The sequence below is a fragment of the Caretta caretta genome, chromosome 11, assembly GCF_965140235.1.
Source record: "Caretta caretta isolate rCarCar2 chromosome 11, rCarCar1.hap1, whole genome shotgun sequence".
NCBI lineage: Eukaryota > Metazoa > Chordata > Testudines > Cheloniidae > Caretta > Caretta caretta.
In genome coordinates this window covers 49,384,758-49,406,377 of record NC_134216.1, presented here as the reverse complement: position 1 = coordinate 49,406,377, position 21,620 = coordinate 49,384,758, and the positions used below count along the sequence as shown (strand labels likewise).

At 42.7% G+C, this 21,620-nt stretch overlaps 1 protein-coding gene and 1 long non-coding RNA gene across 2 annotated transcripts in view; both read left to right on the top strand.

Moving 5' to 3' along the window:
* LOC142068560 (uncharacterized) overlaps positions 1-21,620 on the top strand; it is a 469,584-nt gene that overhangs the window by 109,159 nt on the left and 338,805 nt on the right. The window lies entirely within an intron of this gene.
* On the top strand, positions 648-2,481 carry LOC142068491 (uncharacterized). Its single transcript, XM_075117637.1, has 2 exons — positions 648-1,552; positions 1,940-2,481. The coding sequence occupies exons 1-2, from the start codon at positions 973-975 to the stop codon at positions 2,479-2,481; spliced, it is 1,122 nt and encodes a 373-aa protein (XP_074973738.1). The 5' UTR covers positions 648-972.

The following is a 21,620-nucleotide window of genomic DNA, read 5'->3' as shown; positions in this document are numbered from 1 at the left end:
AGTGTGGGGATAATCTGTAATCTAGCACAGCGATTGGAGCAGTGACTGTGGAGAGGTTGTGCTACCCATGGGTGTGGGCTGAATTCCTGCTCTCTCAACTGCTTTGCACAGGGTCCTTTTATTCTAGTTTTGCAGAGATGAGAGAAGGGGAAGGGTGAATTTCATCCAGCTAGCAGATTCCACTCTACTTATAAAATAGTAAATTCATTGCCAGATTCTTTTGGCAAATACGGGGAAAAAAAGGTGTTTGTAATTGTCCGTATACTGAGTCTAAGGCCAGATCATGCTTTGCACCTAAGGGGCATGAAGAGTTCTTCCGCCTTGTGTAAATGTGAGTGCTGACCCCAGCCCTGCCCCTAATGCTCCTGGTGGACAAAGGCTAGAATCTGTAAGGGGGCCGGGAGAAGTGCCAGGGCCCTTTCAACTTCCTGTACCTGCTGCAGGTCAGACACTGGATTGGGGGTGGCAATGCATGGTGCAATAGGTTCCAGCAGAACCCGTGGCTGCTGTTCTGTGTGTGCTCCCTTAGCACTCTCATGACACAGGCACAATGCCCGGGGAGCTGCCTCCTGGGCCCTTTTCCTCCTCAGCAAACATAATGTCAAACATACACAAACCCCTGGTCTACACTAGGACTTTAGGTCGAATTTAGCAGCGTTAAATCGATTTAAACCTGCACCCGTCCACACAATGAAGCCCTTTATTTCGACTTAAAGGGCTCTTAAAATCGATTTCCTTACTCCACCCCTGACAAGTGGATTAGCGCTTAAATCGACGTTGCCGGCTCGAATTTGGGGTACTGTGGACACAATTCGATGGTATTGGCCTCCGGGAGCTATCCCAGAGTGCTCCATTCTGACCGCTCTGGACAGCGCTCTCAATTCAGATGCACTGGCCAGGTAGACAGGAAAAGAACCGCGAACTTTTGAATCTCATTTCCTGTTTGGCCAGCGTGGCAAGCTGCAGGTGACCATGCAGAGCTCATCAGCACAGGTGACCATGATGGAGTCCCAGAATCGCAAAAGAGCTCCAGCATGGACTGAACGGGAGGTACGGGATCTGATCGCTGTTTGGGGAGAGGAATCCGTGCTATCAGAACTCCGTTCCAGTTTTCGAAATGCCAAAACCTTTCTGAAAATCTCCCAGGGCATGAAGGACAGAGGCCATAACAGGGACCCGAAGCAGTGCCGCGTGAAACTGAAGGAGCTGAGGCAAGCCTACCAGAAAACCAGAGAGGCGAACAGCCGCTCTGGGTCAGAGCCCCAAACATGCCGCTTCTATGATGAGCTGCATGCCATTTTAGGGGGTTCAGCCACCACTACCCCAGCCGTGTTGTTTGACTCCTTCAATGGAGATGGAGGCAATACAGAAGTAGGTTTTGGGGACGAAGAAGATGATGATGAGGAGGTTGTAGATAGCTCACAGCAAGCAAGCGGAGAAACCGGTTTTCCCGACAGCCAGGAACTGTTTCTCACCCTAGACCTGGAGCCAGTACCCCCCGAACCCACCCAAGGCTGCCTCCTGGACTCAGCAGGCGGAGAAGGGACCTCTGGTGAGTGTACCTTTTAAAATGCTATACATGGTTTAAAAGCAAGCATGTGAAAGGATTACTTTGCCCTGGCATTTGCGGTTCTGCCTTTGCAAAAGGTTTCTGGGGAGGGCAGCCTTATTTCGTCCTTCATGGTAGGACACTTTACCACTCCAGGCCAGCAACACGTACTGGGGAATCACTGTAGAACAAAGCATTGCAGTGTATGTTTGCTGGCATTCAACCAAAATCCGTTCACGCGGTGGGAGGAGGCAAAATGCGACCTTGTAACGAAAGCACATGTGCTATGTATGTAATGTTAACAGCAAGGTTTACCCTGAAAGAGTGTAGCGACTGTTTTATAAAATGTGTCTTTTTAAATACCGCTGTCCCTTTTTTTTTCTCCACCAGCTGCATGTGTTTCAATGATTACAGGATCTTCTCCTTCCCAGAGGCTAGTGAAGCTTAGAAAGAAAAAAAAACGCACTCGCGATGAAATGTTCTCCGAGCTCATGCTGTCCTCCCACACTGACAGAGCACAGACGAATGCGTGGAGGCAAATAATGTCAGAGTGCAGGAAAGCACAAAATGACCGGGAGGAGAGGTGGAGGGCTGAAGAGAGTAAGTGGCGGGCTGAAGAGAGTAAGTGGCGGGCTGAAGACAGGGCTGAAGCTCAAAGGTGGCGGCAGCGTGATGAGAGGAGGCAGGATTCAATGCTGAGGCTGCTGCAGGACCGAACCAGTATGCTCCAGTGTATGGTTGAGCTGCAGCAAAGGCAGCTGGAGCACAGACTGCCACTGCAGTCCCTCTGTAACCAACCGCCCTCCTCCCCAAGTTCCATAGCCTCCACACCCAGACGCCCAAGAACGCGGTGGGGGGGCCTCCGGCCAACCAGCCACTCCACCACAGAGGATTGCCCAAAAAAAAGAAGGCTGTCATTCAATAAATTTTAAAGTTGTAAACTTTTAAAGTGCTGTGCTTAAAGTGCTGTGTGGCATTTTCCTTCCCTCCTCCACCACCCCTCCTGGGATACCTTGGTAGTCATCCCCCTATTTGTGTGATGAATGAATAACGAATGCATGACTGTGAAGCAGCAATGACTTTATTGGCTCTGCAAGCAATGATTAAAGGGAGGAGGGGAGGGTGGTTAGCTTACAGGGAAGTAGAGTGAACCAAGGGGTGGGGGGGTTCATCAAGGAGAAACAAACAGAACTTTCACACCGTAGCCTGGCCAGTCATGAAACTGTTTTTCAAAGCTTCTCTGATGCGTACCGCGCCCTCCTGTGCTCTTCTAACCGCCCTGGTGTCTGGCTGCGCGTAACCAGCAGCCAGGCGATTTGCCTCAACCTCCCACCCCGCCATAAACGTCTCCCCCTTACTCTCACAGATATTGTGGAGCACACAGCAAGCAGTAATAACAGTGGGAATATTGGTTTCGCTGAGGTCTAAGCGAGTCAGTAAACTGCGCCAGCGCGCCTTTAAACGTCCAAATGCACATTCTACCACCATTCTGCACTTGCTCAGCCTGTAGTTGAACAGCTCCTGACCACTGTCCAGGCTGCCTGTGTACGGCTTCATGAGCCATGGCATTAAGGGGTAGGCTGGGTCCCCAAGGATACATATAGGCATTTCAACATCCCCAACAGTTATTTTCTGGTCTGGGAATAAAGTCCCTTCCTGCAGCTTTTGAAACAGACCAGAGTTCCTGAAGATGCGAGCATCATGCACCTTTCCCGGCCATCCCACGTTGATGTTGGTGAAACGTCCCTTGTGATCCACCAGAGCTTGCAGCACTATCGAAAAGTACCCCTTGTGGTTTATGTACTCGGCGGCTTGGTGCTCCAGTGCCAAGATAGGGATATGGGTTCCGTCTATGGCCCCACCACAGTTAGGGAATCCCATTGCAGCAAAGCCATCCACTATGACCTGCACATTTCCCAGGGTCACTACCCTTGATATCAGCAGATCTTTGATTGCGTGGGCTACTTGCATCACAGCAGCCCCCACAGTAGATTTGCCCACTCCAAATTGATTCCCAACTGACCGGTAGCTGTCTGGCGTTGCAAGCTTCCACAGGGCTATCGCCACTCGCTTCTCAACTGTGAGGGCTGCTCTCATCTTGGTATTCATGCGCTTCAGGGCAGGGGAAAGCAAGTCACAAAGTTCCATGAAAGTGCCCTTACGCATGCGAAAGTTTCGTAGCCACTGGGAATCGTCCCAGACCTGCAACACTATGCGGTCCCACCAGTCTGTGCTTGTTTCCCGAGCCCAGAATCGGCGTTCCACAGCATGAACCTGCCCCATTAGCACCATGATGCATGCATTGTCAGGGCCCATGCTTTCAGAGAAATCTGTGTCCATGTCCTGATCACTCACGGGACCGCGCTGACGTCGCCTCCTCGCCCGGTATCGCGTTGCCATGTTCTGGTGCTGCATATACTGCTGAATAATGCGTGTGGTGGTTAATGTGCTCCTAATTGCCAAAGTGAGCTGAGCGGGCTCCATGCTTGCCGTGGTATGGCGTCCGCACAGAAAAAAGGCGCGGAACGATTGTCTGCCGTTGCTCTGACGGAGGGAGGGGCGACTGACGACACGGCTTACAGGGTTGGCTTCAGGGAGCTAAAATCAACAAAGGGGGTGCCTGTACATCAAGGAGTATTTCAGGCAGGACTGCACGGAGGGTTCCAATAAGAAATGGTGCACCTAAGTTATCGTTGTTATTGGAACAAGGAGGTTAGCCTGGCCTCTGATTGATACATGGCTAGATTTACCTCGCTGCACCTTCTCTGTGAGTGACTGCAGTGTGACCTAGAGGAATGAGTCCCCTAGACAGGGGAGGAGGCAAATGAGTACAAAACAAATCTGGTCTATTTCTTGTTTTGACCCACTCCATCTATCTTTTACATCTTTGGCTGGCAGCAGACGGTGCAGAAGGACTGCATGCCATCCACATCTCATGGCTGCTCGGCAGAAGATGGTACAGTACAACTGCTAGCCATCCCCATCTCTTGCCTGCCTGGCAGAAGATGGTGCAACACGACTGCTAGCAATCCTCATCTCTTGCCTGCCTGGCAGAAGATGGTACAGTACGACTGCTAGCAGTCCGTATCGCCTGCCCGCTCACCATAAGACGGTTCAATAGGACTGACTGCAGGACTAAAGAGAATGACCTGGTCAAGTCACTCCAAATTTAGTCCCTGCGCCCATGTCTGCCCAGGCGCTCCCAGCCGACGCGGCCAGGAGCACCTCGGACACGATGAGGACGACTACCAGTCGTATTGCACCGTCTGCTGCCAGAAGGCAAGGGGTTGCTGCTACTGTGCAGCAAAGCCGTACCGCGTCTGCCAGCACCCAGGAGACATAGGGTGACGCTTACCTGAGCGGGCTCCATGCTTGCTGTGGTATGGCGTCTGCACAGGTAACTCAGGAAAAAAGGCGCGAAATGATTGTCTGCCCTTGCTTTCACGGAGGGAGGGAGGGAACGGGGGCCTGACGACACGTACCCAGAACCACCCGCGACAATGTTTTAGCCCCATCAGAGTGCTCCATTGTGACTGCTCTGGACAGCACTCTCAGATGCCCGATTGTTTGCCATTGCTCTGACGCTGGGAGGGGCGCTTACAGGGTTGGCTTCAGGGAGCTAAAATTAACAAAGGGGGTGGCTTTACATCAAGGAGTATTTCAGGCAGGACTTCACGGAGGGTTCCAATAAGAAATGGTGCACCTAAGTTATTGTCCTTATTGGAGCAAGAAGGTTAGCCTGGCCTCTGATTGATACATGGCTAGATTTACCTCGCTGCACCTTCTCTGTAAGTGACTGCAGTGTGATCTAGAAGAATGAGTCCCCTAGACAGGGGAGGGGGGGAAGCAAATGAGTACAAAACAAATCTGGTCTATTTCTTGTTTTGACCCACTCCATCTATCTTTTACATCTTTGGCTGGCAGCAGACGGTGCAGAAGGACTGCATGCCATCCACATCTCATGGCTGCTCGGCAGAAGATGGTACAGTACGACTGCTAGCAGTCCGTATCGCCTGCCCGCTCACCATAAGACGGTTCAATAGGACTGACTGCAGGACTAAAGAGAATGACCTGGTCAAGTCACTCCAAATTTAGTCCCTGTGCCCATGTCTGCCCAGGCGCTCCTGATCGACCTCACAGAGGCGACCAGGAGCACCTCAGACATGACGATGACGGCTACCAGTCGTACTGTACCGTCTGCTGCCACAAGGCAAGGGGTTGCTGCTACTGTGTAGCAATGCCGTACCGCGTCTGCCAGCACCCAGGAGACATAGGGTGACGGTTACCTGAGCGGGCTCCATGCTTGCCATGGTATGGCGTCTGCACAGGTAACTCAGGAAAAAAGGCGCGAAATGATTGTCTGCCCTTGCTTTCACGGGGGGAGGGAGGGAACGGGGGGCTGACGATATGTACCCAGAACCACCCGTGACAATGTTTTAGCCCCATCAGGCATTGGGATCTCAACCCAGAATTCCAATGGGCAGCGGAGACTGCGGGAACTGTGGGATAGCTACCCACAGTGCAACGCTCCGGAAGTCGACGCTTGCCTCGGTACTGTGGAAGCGCTCCGCCAAGTTAATGCACTTAGAGCATTTTCTGTGGGGACACACACACTCGAATTTATAAAACCGATTTCTAAAAAACCGACTTCTATAAATTCGACCTTATTCCGTAGTGTAGACATACCCACTGAAGCTTAAAAGCCCCAATAGACCTTTAGAGAGCGATTTCTTAGATCTCTTTGCAATGTAAGGGATAAGGCTGTACAAAAAAATCCCAGTGTTTAGACAGAGGTAAATAGACATAAGGCTTGATCCTGATCTCACTTGCACTTGTTTTCCACTGATTTAACTGAATATTACTCTTGGACACATTGGTGTAATATTGATCAGAATCAGGCCCCTATTCTTTGAATTACAGGTGTAGCTCTCCCCAAAATTATATTTGTAGGTTTGCATGTTTGGAGTTGGATAGTATTGTTTTAGTTAACGCATCTGCACTGTACCCATTAAACCTGCAGGCTTTTTTATTACTCGGGGCTAAGATTTTAATAGAAGCACCACAGCTTGTTCCTGTCAAAAATGCTTTACAAATTTTTGGGATAGTCTCACAATGAAAACTACTTCTGAAGGACAGAGACTGGATTATCTTTAACTGGGCACAGTTTATTAGCCATTCGGAGACTATGAATACAATTGGGAAGCCTCAATCCCTAGCCTCATGTGGTCTTTATTGATGATTTTTAGTAATAATCTTGCAGATAGCATATAAGGATTAATGATCAAATCAATTCTTTATTGGACTGGACTAGATTTGCTGTAGATTTATGTAAGTCACTGAACATTGGAAGATTTATGTTCTCAATTATTTGATATATTTTTCTCCCTTCGCAATCACTTGGATATCTACAATGGATGTATTAGTGGGTTATTTTTATGCTGTTATATTTTTGTGTTAGAGATAAAGGTAGGAAAATAACTGTGAGCAACAGGAACACTCAACCTAGTGTCCCCTTGGGGAGGCAGTGTTGCCTAGTAGCTAGACCACTAGACTGGGACTGCTGGGTGACCTTCAACAAGTCACTTCACCCCTTGGTGCCAGTTTCTCCATCTTTAAAATAGGAATAATGATACTGACTTCCTTTGTAAAGTGATTTGGGAATTTACTGATAACGGGTGCTATACATGAGCTAGGTGTTAATAATAATTAATAATAATTATTCATTATTTATTTTAAGGCCCTGATTCAGCAAAGCATCCCTATTCAGGACATAGGATTTGAGTGCACACATCATGAATTTCCTAAATTGGAATGGATTTAAGCACACACTTAAGTGGTGTCCTTACCTGGTCCTATATTAGAGAGACGCTGCCAGCAGGATATTCAAGGTCCCTATATCCTGAATTTACTTTCCCCTTTAATTTACCAGAACCCAGATTTGCTGCTAATTAGGGAATACTGCAAGGCTCATCTGTCTACCCAGGCTGTTCCAGGGGAGGTGGTAGATGCTGAATGGGGGCCTGAGGCTGATGACTGAGGAGAGGCTTCTGTTAGCAAAACCTCTGTGTAACTGTTTTTAGCTTTAATTGTTGTTTTTTGTCCATGTGGTCAGAGGCTGCTATTCAGCATATTTGAAACTAGAGGAAGGAAGAAGTGAAGTACTTGCATAATATTGTAATCAAAAACTGAAAACACAGGAAAACGCCAAAATATGCCAAATGATTTTGAAATAGTCAGGTATTCTGTTATAGTTATTGACTAGCTATTTTCCATCTTTATTTTGAGCTAAGCAAACAGAGCTATTCTCCATGCTGTTTGTTGGATGGTATTTTTCAGATTGCTCCCACAATCATTCTACTCCTGTACTCCATTAATTAGCTGTAATTTTAGAACATACATGGAGCTGATATCAGTTTGTCATGGAGATTTTGAGGCTAGACCTCAGGTCTCAACAATATCGTGCCCCATTTCATCTTGTCAGGCTCTTATTAAATTCTAGTGTTTTGTCCCAGATGTGTCACCCCCCCCCCCGAGACTAAAAATGCTTGAGATAGTGCAATTTATTGAGATCTAGAACATCTACTTTGTGATGAGAGGTTGAATGTTGTTAAAATATGGTTCTTTTAGAGTTGATATAGAATTACATTTTCCCATCTATCTAAAATAAGAATAGACAATAGCAGCAGTTCATTGACGGAAATGTCTGAACCTTGCATCCTCTCCTTCACAAAACAGAAGCTCTCCAGTATGTCTCAGACACACTGTGACTCCAGCTATATTTGCACTTCTAATAGAGGGAATATTCCATGAAAAGTGCTGTGTACCATGTAGACCTTAAAGTATCTTGTTACAATTAATCCAATATTTGGTCACGTAGCCGAAAAAAAGTTTAGAAGTTAAATAAAACAGGAATCCAGCTGCATGATTTCTCAGTTCAGTCCCATGTTTTGGGGGTTATATATTTTTTTTTGGAAGAACATTGGTCTCCCCCTTTGGAGGTGCAATTTGAACTTTTTAACCTACAAAATAATTGGTTGATATAAATCGGAATACTTGCTAATTTTGGGCCAGGTTCTTATATTCATACTCCTATTGAGTAGCATCTTGCTAATCAAGTGGTCCCATTATGGGATAACTCATGGTGTAAAGTAATAATAAGTGTGAGCAAATGTAGCATCTAGCCCAGTAGGACTTGTACTTGCAATTGGTAGTTAGAGGAGAAAGGAGAGGTCAGAGAGGTTCTTCATTCATTTGAAATATACATGTTTTAAATACTGTACCCGGTGTTGCGATTCAGTTGTGAACTCCAAAACACATGTACATATTTTAAAGGGTCACTTAGCATCCCCAAAGGAGGGAACACATTTTCAGAAAAGAGCGGCTCTCTTCTGGAGGGTTACGTGTTTGCAATATATCACATCACACTGTAAGGTGAGCAAAACAAAATATGGTGAGCCAAGATGCCACCATGACAACTCTTTAGTAAAGAAAGATTTACAATGGGAAGATAAAATCCATATTTCATTTTATTCCAAAATTCAAGTTTAAGTCAGTTAAGATTAGACAGTAGCTGTCATCTTCCCTTTGAGAAATGACTGATGTGCTTGGTGTGTTTATGCCTACTTTTATGAAAGGAATTTATTGCTGCCTTTGAATATTTCAAATATTCTACCCAAATTGTGAAGTGGACAAAAAATGTGCAGACCATCATGCTACTTGCCTAGTAATTGAATAGGCTTTTTTGCAGGTTTGCTATACAGAGACATTGCACAATAAAGCTTATTAAAATTGCTGTAATGTAACAAAGAGATTAAATGCATTATCTTCAATGTGACAGCTACATTTTGTTCTCTAGAGAGAGGTTTGAAGCATTTACTCCCTGCCAGAAAAACTTTTGGTCTGACACACTGAAGCTTCACACAAGAAATGATAATGTAACTACTAGACCTCGTCATGAATAATTCATAATTTCTAATTTCATCTGAGGCCTGTCAGTACAAATTAAGTTACTGGTAAATTTAATGGTAAATACTGATTTAAATGAGATAATGGCTTTTTTTCTTCATCAAAAATTTAAAATACTGGGAGTAATTATGGAAATTAGACATAGGATAGCCAGGCACTCTTTTTAACTATTCAGATTATTCTGAACCCTATCCAAACCACTCAGTAATGATTTCTCTTTCTCTTACACATGCTATTGCACGCGTGCACACACACACACACACACACACACTTATTATGAATAAGATGAAATCAATGGATTATGGTGAATAGCTTTGAAAATAGAACACAAAGCATTTTAGTGACAAGTATTCCCCATGGAATACAGTTACCCCCCCCCCAACAGATCCCAACCCTCAGCTGTTGTATTGTAAAGCATTTTAAAACTCACAGTTACACACTTGGATGAGAAAGAGGAGTGTTTCTGAGGCCTCTCACCAATACTTTAGATTGATACTCCTAAAGGAACTGATCCAAAGTCCAGTGAGGTCAACTGCAGTCTTTCCATCAACTTTAACATGATTTGGATCAGGCCAAAATTTTGCGGTCTTGGTATCCTGGTTTGACATGAGTAGGGCCCAACCGAATTCATGGTTCATTTTGGTCAATTTCATGGTCATATGGTTTTAAAAATTGTAAATGTCACGATTTCAGCTATTTAAATCTGAAATTTCACAGTGTTGTAATTGTAGGGGTCATGACCTGAAAAGGAGTTGTGGGGTGGTCACAAGATTATTGTAGGGGGCGTTGTGGTTCTGCTACGCTTACTTCTGTACTGCTGCTGGCAGCGGCCCTGCCTTCAGAGCTGGGCAGCTGGAGAGCGGCGGCTGCTGGCCGGGATCCCAGCTCTGAAGGCAGACCCGCTGCCAGCAACAGCGCAGAAGTAAGGATGGCATGGTGTGGCATTGCCTCCTTTACTTCTGCGCTGCTGTCTGCAGAGCTGGGCCCTCAGCAGCCACCGCTCTCTGGCTGCCCAGCTCTGAAGGCAGCAGTGCAGAAGCAAGGGTGGCCTGGTCTGGCATTGCCACCCTTACTTCTGTGCTGCTGCTGGGTGGATGCTGCCTTCAGCTCTGGGCACCTGGCCATTAGCCATCAATTTCCAGCTATCCAGCTCTGAAGGCAGCTCAGAAGTAAGGGTGGCAATACTGTGACCACCCCTAAAATAACCTTTTGTCCCCCCTGCAATTCCTAATTTGAGAAACGCTGGTCTCCCTCTGTGAAATCTGTAAAGTATAAGGTGTAAAAGCACACCACAGACCAAATGTCATAGGAGGAGATCAGATTTCACGGTCTGTGACACATTTTTCATGGCCATGAATTTGGTAGGGCCCTGGACATGAGTAAATGGATGTGGGTGAGGCCTCCTTTCTTGGGAGACAGAATTAGGGAGGTAAATGGTTCAGTGGGATGGAAACAAAATGTCTGTACTAGCTAAGAGGTAAAGAGTAAGTCATGCATGGACAGTGTGCCCTGTACAGGTTTCTACAAAGTAACAAGCCAATCCCAAAACATGTGATGCAATGGATAGCAACATATTGTCTACATATATATGAAGAAAGAGGTTTGCTGTGTAACTAGGGATGTGTGTTATGCCCTATAGAACTGAGTTCTTGGGATGCTGATGGAAAGAGGTCTCAGAGGCCATCCCAGTGGCTATTATGATTGGGTTCTTTCTGTTTCTAAGATCAAATTCTGCCATTGAAATCTGAAATGGGCAGCAGAGCCATCCTGCTGGGGGGAACCAATCTGCATCTCCTAACAGATGGAGCAGAATGCCTATCCCTGGTGTGCACTAAGGTCCCTATCCTGTTTCGGTCTGCTTAAACCATTGCTGCATTCCATTATTCTCTCTCATTTCCTGTTCCTCCCCACAATGATTCCTCCTTGGTCTTTCTCATCACTGAAGTGTAAACCTTCCTCTAGCCACCTCCTTTCTGAGGAACATTGCTGCTACCAAAGGGGGGATGCCAAGCCCTCTAGTTTTCCTCCCCTTTTCTATACCCACTGTTTGCTGGCATCAGCAGATGAGCAGTTCCCATTTGGGGTCAGGAGATTCACTGGTGGTTTAGAAGAGAATCAGTTTCTGATGCGGGAAACTGAAGAGGAGCTTATAGCTTTTTTCAGTACTCAAAGAAGCAGGAAGCTCCCCTGGTGCCATGATTGAAGAATCAGACAGGTTTTTGTAAAATCTGGCCTTCAGGTTCCTAAAGATTGACTCTGGGCAGTTACAGGGGGAACTATATTTAGTCAAAGACTTTTAAGAAAAATCAATGTGATATGTTTCAAGGCTAGCAATCAGCTTTCATTATGGAGGCTATCTACTGTTCCACAATGAAAAGGGATTGCACGCTCACTTTTCCTTTCTTTGTTAGTGAAAGCTGGGATTCATTTAGATGCTTAATCAAAAACTGATTTGGCATGGGAGTGGGAAGGAGAGTGGCAGTGATCATTGGGTTTTTTGGGTGTCAAAGGCCCTTTCTTTAGGACCGTTTATTTTTTCTCTCGTTTCAGAGCAAGCACACAGTTTACTTAATTTAATATAAGCAAGAGCTCTGTATATTATTAATGTTAAAGTGTAAAACCATGTATTCTTCATGAAAGCTTTATTTATTACTGAACACCTGGAGTATTTGATATTTCTTTCATTCATTGTCCATATCCCCTTAAATAAATCAGTAAAGAAGTCAATGAAACTGCTCCAACAAGAAAGTCTGGCATGTTCTGCATAAAAAAGCCTTATTGCAAGCTACTATAGTCAGGGACAGAGTCTGCAAACTTACTAAGGGAGCACTCCACTGGAGTCAATAGGACTCAGCGTTTATAACAGGGCAGAATCATGGTCATACAATGTAAGAGAAATGTCTCAAGTGTAAGAAATTAAAGTTGCATGCTTGTTAATATATCTGACACTTCATCTGGATAGCACACCAAGTTAGATTCAGGATATTTAAAAAATCCAGTTTACAAAAAGCATGGTTAAAATATAAGTTTAATCAATATTCTTTAGTAAAAGGTACAGAACCTTTGCAAAAGCATATGAGGGTTTAACTACCTGATTCATTAACATCAATAAGAATTGTGTGTCTAAGTGCTGATTGGGGATTATAGGTGCTACTGCAATAAAATAAATGATGATTATAATGATAAATCATTAAGCCTATTGAGAAAAGTATCTTTCAAACTGCATTTTGAATGCCCATTTATTTAGGGCCAGAATCCTGTAAACACATGTTACAGCAGGTGTTACCAAGTAGCACTGTTATGCAGTCTTCCAAGTTCTTTTTCTTTAGTGCAAAAATTGTTCATTCTTAGGGAGATGTGCTGTGGTGTAAGTTTTTGTTTTTTTAATGTAAGGATTTGTGTAGAAGTAGCTTTTGGAGAGGCAGATGAGCAAGCAGCAGGAGACTTTGCTTTCTGCCTTGGTCTCTGATTAGAGTAAATTCTGGTGGCAGAGTTGTTTCGTGGGAACTGGGCATTAATGTTGGGCTGAGATTCTTGAAAGAAACGATGGTCTGCATGCTGTTTGACCACCTCTGTTCCAGGTCTGATGTTTAGGTACAAATAAAACAAGTTACATGTAGAATATCGCCAGGCTGCTTATAATTGATTTTACCTCCACTGAGAACCTGATCTGCAAGGCCCAGACATCTGCTACTGGTTGGAAAAGGGGTGATGCTGCTGTCAGAAAGAGATACTGATATGAGAAGAAGGGAAAACACAGCACACACACTTAATTTTAAACATCTGAGTATTGAAGTCAGTAAGTCTACTTGTGTATTTAAAGTTAACCTTATAGTTAAATGTTTGCAAAATCAATACCATAATGATTGCCTGTGTGCTTGTTTGTGAATATAAATACTGATATTGATATATGCATGTGTGTGTGTATGTGTACGTATATACAGAGAAAGACAGATGAACAAAACAAATGCAGGTTTAACTATTGGAACAGCTATATTAATATATAGAATAAGCTCAACATATGGATAGATACTCTAGTATTTAGGGGAGAGAGAAAGGAACAATATTTTCTTCTCCAGTAGGATGCATAGCAAATGCACAAATAAAGAAAAGTTCAGACTTGGGAAACCTGCTGGCAAACACTGCAATTCTCTTGTGGGTCCTCTGTATTCTGAGCATGTAACTGTAGCTTTGTTTTTGATGTACTTTGAGCCCTGCACATTTTAGTACCCAGAACTGCAGTAAATTGAGTGTCTGACAGCTCTTGAAATCCATGTTCTGTTGCTTTCAGGTTGAATACATTCTGAAATCAATGAAAGAACATGTACAATTTTTATACATGTTTAATATATTTCTACAAGAAAAGGTCAAATGAAGTGGAACATTTAATTTTCAGTGATCTTATGTTTGTGGTGGTAGACAGGAATTATGATGATCAGATGAAGCTGGTAGGCCTAGATATTCTTAAGACTGCTAGAAATTTATATGCCTTGGTGAGATTACAATAATAATAGAACAGTGTCACAAAACTATAATATATAAAATCACAGATAAATTAACCTTTGCACCTAATTTACTGCTTGAAGAACATATCAGGCTCCAATTAATGATTTATCTATTTAACCAGAAGGTTTACTTTACAATGACTAAATGCTGGAGGTCCTCTTAGCACACCTCCCTTGCTAGTAGGTATGCACATGGGGCGGTAACGGTGCTGAGTATAAAAGAAGAGCATCCTCATCTGTAGGTAGTAATACACTAGAATGGCTGCTTAAAGGGGGATTAAAAATAAATGAAGCCATTTGTGATAAAGGGTATGAATTGGAATGAAATATTTATTTTAGCTGTACAAAGAAACTGTATAAAGAAAGCTATCAGTGGGCTTGTTTCTAATATCACTTACACCAGTACGAGTCTTTATCGCGTCAGTGGAAACTTTTCCATTGACGTTTTTTAATTTATTTTTTTGTTGAAATCTTCTGTAAGGGGGAAAATAATTATGACCGGCTCCAGATAGACGTCATTCCCCTGCAGACAATGGTGTTACACCAGTATAAGAGAGATTGGAATGGAGCTCAGTGTGTTCTGTGTGATTTAGGATAACTTGTGTCCCATAATCAGTTCTAGTGCCAGAAGCACAGGTGTAGGGTGGATGGTGTGAGATGCCTTGTTTATCTGAGATATGACTACCTCTTTAGAACTCAATGGAACACACAGAGTGCTGGAAAACTACAACTGTGCAAAACGTAGTAGTTTGGGTTAGCACTGGATTTCCACCTCCTAATGTTTACATTGAGTTTTGGACTCAGACAGGTTTGGTTCATACTGGTTTCATGTCTCCTCAATTTTGCTTTTAGTAAATGAAACATATCTGAAAATGTCAGATTTCTCCAAGTTTCCTTCTTAGAACATAAATTGCCGTGGAGTTGATCCAGCCTTTGTCCAAGTTAGCTGTGAGAACTGTAAACCTTAACATAATATTAGAGGGAACACTACTTGCATTTATAACAAACCTAAGCCCCAAATGATTTTTCACTGAAGAATGAGTAATTGGAAATGTTGCCCATGTCTTTATTAACTACAGCCTCCTCCAGTGTGATGTTGGGACATCTCTCTCCTTCCAGGAAAAAGGAACTGTTCTGAGAGTCCACCATCTAAGGTCAACAGAATCATGTTTCCGGAGGGCTAAGAAGGGAAACTTCTGTTTCTCTGATAGGTCTAACTCCATCAAGTATATCATTTTATAATCTTTTATCCTCAACTATTCATAGGATGGCCCTTAGCTGCTATCTCCTTTGGCTTCATCTTCATGTTGATATGTGAATGCAATAGATGAAATGGGAGGCAAGATAGCTAGAGCCCGGATGATAGAAATCTCAGGCTGAATTTGACCAATTGCATCAACAATGGTTTGAGCTCTTGTATGCAGAAAACCAGTGGAGGCCTTTTTGCTCCCTCTACCAAGGGAAGTCTTTTTTGCTCCCACTAGTGTCTGCAAAGTCTCAATCGGTGGATTTGTTTTGAATGGTGGAGAGCTTGGATAGTTGGAGCTGCCTTCTATAGGCTGATTTGAGTCAATTCCATTATGAAGAAACATATTTACTTTGCCAAATAAAAGCCCAGACCCTGACGTGCATCCAAGATGGCTTGATAAAGTTCAGAAAACAGAGATAGTGCAGAGGTGACATAGAGCCACTTTTGTGCCCTCTCTCCAACCTTGGGTGCTGTTCAGTGCCACGCTAATCCCTAGTGTAAGGCAGGGCAGCTTTATATCACCCCTACTCCCTAAGAAGAAAATGTATATTTCTAAGGAAAAAATGACAATAGTGGAGTCTTTGGCAATGGAAGCCCTAAATCAGCAAAGTACTAAAGCACATGCTAACTTGAAGCACATGAGTAGTCTTGTGCTTGAAGTTAGGCTTTGCACTTAAGAACCTTACTGAATGGGTGTTTAAAACTTTTCTTGGTAAATCATCCACTCTGCCCTTACTGGAAGTGATTTCAAAAGCCTTTACTATACCTGTTCCCTGCAAAGACTAAATGGTGCTCCCACCACCCCAATAAAATAAAGTAAACGGTGGAAGATGACATAATAATAAAAGAAGAATTATCTTGGTTTCGTAGGGACAAATCCTGATCCTTTTTCACAGGCTGTGTACATAGGCTGTGCAAAGGTAATCTCCACTGTGGTATCAGGGATATTTGGTATTCACACTCTTGAGCTACTCCAGACAGCTCAACACAGCCAAAATGCACTTAGTCCAAGACTTGATGTACTAGGGGACACTTTTGCAGCTCCTTAATTCTTGGAACAGTGAAGGGTATGATTTGGTCCCCTCCCGTGCAATTTAGAGCAACTTCATGGCTTCTCTAAACTGCACTCAGCTGTCTGTGGCCCCAAAAGACCATTTTAGAATTGAGGGTTCACAGGAACATTACACCAATATCTCTGTCTCTAGCTGTGGATTTATGTGGTATTATTTACATGTACTTACCGTAGTGGTTGGGCTCCTCACACATGTTTATTTCACCTCACAATACTCCTGTCTGGTAGGGAAAAATATTATCCCCATTTTACAGATCAGAAACTAAGTGCAGAGAGATTAAGGGACTTGCCCAATGCCAGAGATCTAGAACTAGAAACTAGAGCTGAGTGAATCATTGATATTTTGGTTTGGGGGCCTGACTGGGAGAAAAAAAAAAGGAAAAGGGGGGGGGAGAAAAAAATAAAGCTTTTTTTTAACCAAAACTGCATTTTTTCAGGTCAACTTGAAATGAATTTCAGTTTGATATTTCATTTTGGGTTGTTTTGGGGTGTCTTGGCTCTTTTGGTGTTTTTAACAATTTTGAAACAAAAAATCATAATGTTTTGTTTCAAAATGGTTGAAATAAAACAATCAAAATGAAAAAGTTGAAACAAACCATTTTGACTTTTTCAATTTTTTACTGCTCAAAGTATTCATCGAATTTGACCTGAATTCCTGAATAGTTCCAATGCCCAGGAAAATGTATTTTTCAGTGAATTTACTGTTCACTGAATAATAATCACCCTGCTCTATAAGCAACTGGCTATCCTGAGTCCCAGTTCAGTACCTTACTCAAATATCTTTCCTGTGCACTGGCAATGCCCCATTTGCTCTGCCCCATCCGCATCATTTGGGAATTCTTATGAAGTAGGTTAAGTTGATTCTGTGGCCTCTTTGCACTGCCAGAAGAATTGTGTCCATACCAAGCACAAATTGAGTTATTTCAGAATCTCTTTATTATCAATTTGTCATTCATAAATTAATGGGTAGCACTGTCCTTATTTCCTTTTTAATTCCTTTGTTTCTGTCGTTCCTGGTAACTAGAATTCTTATAGCATATTTGAATTGAGGCTGCTGGTTACTGGTGTGTGTATCAGAGAGAGAGAGAGATATCAGAGAGAGAGAGAGATACTGGTGTGTGTATCAGAGAGAGAGAGAGAAAGAGACCACACAAGTGCAGAGAGCACACATTCTTTCACTATATGGCTTTTAGACTTGAAGTGACTTAACATGGTCTGATTGTTCCTCTTATGGAGCAAAGTGATCCTCATCCTTAAAATGATAATTATAACACCTAGAATTCATAGAACTCCTTTTATCTAAAGGTGCCAAAGTGCTTCGCAAATTTTACAACGTGATTATAAATTGTGTATTCAGGGATCGCTTTGCCCTTTGCTGAAATGCAGTCAGCTGTGGCATAGAAGAAGGCTGCCTTTAAATGTGCACAGCAGCAGGTTTACCCTTTTATGTGACAGCTAAAGATAGAAAAAAATCTTTTACAACTAAAACTACAGGATTTAGGTAGTTGAACTTCAGACAGAAAAGTAGGACTACAGCTATGTCTACACTGCAATAAAAAAACACAGCTGGCCTGTGCCAGCTGACTCAGGCTCACAGGCCTCAGAGTGCGGGGCTTTTTAATTGCCGTGTAGACATCTGGACTCGAGCTTTCAGGGTCAAGGCTTTACGACCCTGAAAGATGGGAGGGTCCTAGAGCTTGGGCTGCAGCCTGAGCTGGAACATCTGCACTGCAATTAAACAGCCCCACAGCCCGAGTCAGCTGGCATGGACCAGTTGCGGGTGTCTGATTGCAATGTAGGTATACCCAAAAGCTCCTACATTTAAAAAACTTGCTGTACCGCAATCATTACAAAAGATAAGGCTCAGATGCAGTCAAATACTAATCTAAACAGTCCTCTGACTGAGTGGTAACATTACTGCAATGTTCAGCCAAAGAATTTGACTTGAAGGTGGTAACAGAAACTAGAGATTGATTTATTAAGACAAGGTTCTACTGGAATGGGCTTGTGTCTGCTCCAATTTACCAATTGCAGATTTGGGCCTACAGTGAGTGCAAATTTTGAGACCATATTGGCAGAAGATGATGATTCCACTACTGCCTGTAGGGCCTGTGTTTTCCTCTACTTGTCTTGGCAAACAAACTTTTATGCATTCAACTATGACTATTGTGGTTAACAGAATGTGCCAACGTTTCACTCCATGTGTACTATTTTTATTCCTTCTCTTAGAAAAATATTTAACTATATTTTGACTGTCTATATTACCCAAATATTTTTGTGGGTTTTTTTTTGACATCTAAATATCACTTTGCATCACATTAACTTACAAAAACAGTCTGCATTCTGACAACCTACATCAAAAACCCAGTGACACTTCCCTTAGCTTAGTGAGAAACAAATCAATATGAGGACCTGAAGGAAACATAAATTCCATATTAGACTAGGCATGTAATAAATAGAAACAGAAGTGTCAGTAGGGCTACTGAATCAAAGTTAAAATTATTGAGCAAAAACCTTGAAGCTCTTAACTAAGTCTTACTATCATTTTATTTCCAAGGAAATGGAAAGAAATCAATAGAAAGCTAGTCATCAATTTTCACAGAGGTCTTCCTTCATTTTTGTGCCTATCTTCCTACCAAGGTTTCTGTCACTGTTAGGGGAATCATTTTGTCATTTGTCTCTAAATACAAATACCAATTTGTCTTCCTCTTGTATTACTAATACCTTTTTTTTCATTATTCCCTATGATCTCCTTCTCTGGGACTTAAACCAAAAGTCCTCTCTTCCTTGGTTACTTTCTTAGTTGAATTAATATTTTGGGAGAAATGTCATTGACATGACATTTCGTTTTTTGTTTCTTAATTGTTTCCTTCTTCTCCTCTCTCTGTCTATGTCACACATACATACAAAATGAGTAATGATGTGGTATGGCATAAAGACTTACTTATGAATGGCAAACACACACCATCATGTACTCTGTATATTGATAAGTCAGGGTGCACTCACTAAGCAGATACAATTCTGCTCACATCTGTACAAGTGCAAAGGGCCCATGGGTAGAAGAACAAGTGTAATTCTGACATGCAGGTGATGTAAGATGTGGGGGGACTTACTGATAGAGCACATCTCTCAAGAGGCATGGCACAGAGCCAAGCTCCCTGTGCACTGGTGGGCGTAGGGTGATCCAAGAGTGGGACCAGTGTATCTGTCCTGGTCTGTCACTGGTCCTTTCCCATAAATAGAGAGTGCTACAGCTGTGGAACCTACTCCAGCCTTTTGGATGGAAGATTGACTATGAAACAGCTCTTTCTGGGGTGTGGGAAATATTTAGCTCTCAGTGAGAGGTTAATTGGGCTGGGTGTTGGGGAGAGGATTTGGCTCTTAGAAGGAAGTACATACAGTAGTTCTTGTCATTTACAAAAAAAAAAGTCTAGCATTGTGAATTGTTCTGCATAATCTTGCAGATATGGGGCCTGAGCTGAATCCTAATGACATCAGTAGAAAGACTCCAATTGACTTCAGCAAGCCTTGGGTCAGGTCCTTGTTTCTTTCCTTCAACTCTATAATTGCAATGAACGGCATAAACACAAAAGTACTCCTGTAAAATTAGATACAACGTCTGAAAAGCCTTTTGTTTTCATCTCTCTAGCTATGGTAATGTTTCTGGATGAAACAGTGAGTTTTTAAAAGAAATGAAGTAGTTTAAAAAAGGTCACGCAAGAGAGTATCAAAAGCTTTACTAAAATCAAGATATACCACGTCTACCACTTCCCCTCTATCCACAAGGCTTGTTACCCTGTCAAAGAAAGCTATTAGGTTGTTTTGACAAAATTTGTTTTTGACAAATCCATGCTGACTGTTACTCATTCCATTATTATCTTCTAGATGTTTGCAAATTGATTGCTAATTATTTGCTCCATTATCTTTCTGTGTACAGAAGTTAAGCTGATTGGTCTGTAATTCCCGAGGTTGTCCTTATGTTCAGATAATTGCTAATGGCTTAGATGTCTCCACAGTCATCTCATTGAGTATTCTAGGATGCATTTAATCAGGGCCTGGTGACCTGAAGACATCTAATTTGTCTAAGTAATTTTTAACTTGTTCTTTCCCTATTTTAGCTTCTGATCCTACCTCATTTTCACTGGCATTAACTATGTTAGATGTCCAATCACCACCAAACTTGTTGAAAACCGAAACAAAGAAGTCATTAAGCATCTCTTAAGCACTTCCACATTTTCTGCTATTATTTCCCTCCCCTCTTATTGAGTAACAGGCCTACCCTGTCCTTGGTCTTCCTCTTGCTTCTAATGTATTTGTAGAACGTTTTCTTGTTACCCTTTATGTCTCTAGCTAGTGGGCACAATCCCACAACATATTATTTTCTTTCTAGTAGCTCCATCTACAAACTTGTGTACTCAAACAAGAGATAATGGTGGTCTTTCAATCCACTGTTTCAGTTTTATATTTATTTTTTCATAACATTTTGTTGTTATTTTTTTTCTTGGCTTAAGCCATCTGACCACAGAGTTAGGGTATTTTTACATCTTAAAGTATATACCAAGGACAGCAGCTGCCTCTGAGCAATAGAAGAAACACAAACATTCACTGTACTAATCAAAATAAATGTTATTACTATAAAATGACAAAAACCCCAATATGATAAAATGTTTGTTATTAGAAAGGGAATTCTTGTCTGTTGGGGGTACATTTTCAAGGCTTGATTAAATCAGTACCAGGATTCATGAGGGAATTAGAAAAATAGAGAATAAAGACCTTGTATTCAAGACTCTAACGTGTGTTTAGAATCTCTTTAGACACGCAGGAGATACTAAAAGATTATAGAAATTATGTTCTCTTTCCTTCATTTCACTTACTTCCCATCCAATATCAAGCAGTCTGTGTAGATTTTGAAATTACATATGGCTCTCACTACTTCTGACCTCTCATTCATCTATTCTCCCATGCCCCTGATATTATGTCATCCTTAACCCTGTCTTCAGTGCCTATATAGATCTTACTCCATATGCTTTCCAGCTGCTTTCAGACCTTTGAGCCTTCTTTAGGGTCTGCTTCCATTTTTGTGGGCACACTTCTGAATCCATAGCCCATTGTACAATGAGATGGTGGTGGTGGTGGAGTCTCCTGTTCAGTTCAATAGATGAGCTAAATTCCCTTATTGTGGATCCTGAGATGAGACCACAGACTGTATTAGGACCTGGATATACAATCAGATAGCTGGATGATACAGTTCTACCATTTTCACCCTCTGAATCTGAGAGG

Excerpts from the sequence above, each read along its gene's own strand:
- LOC142068491 (XM_075117637.1), top strand. The coding sequence starts at position 973 with ATGCAGAGCTCATCAGCACAGGTGACCATGATGGAGTCCCAGAATCGC. Across the intron at positions 1,553-1,939 it reads AGGCGGAGAAGGGACCTCTG|CTGCATGTGTTTCAATGATT; the intron begins GTGAGTGTACCT and ends TTTCTCCACCAG.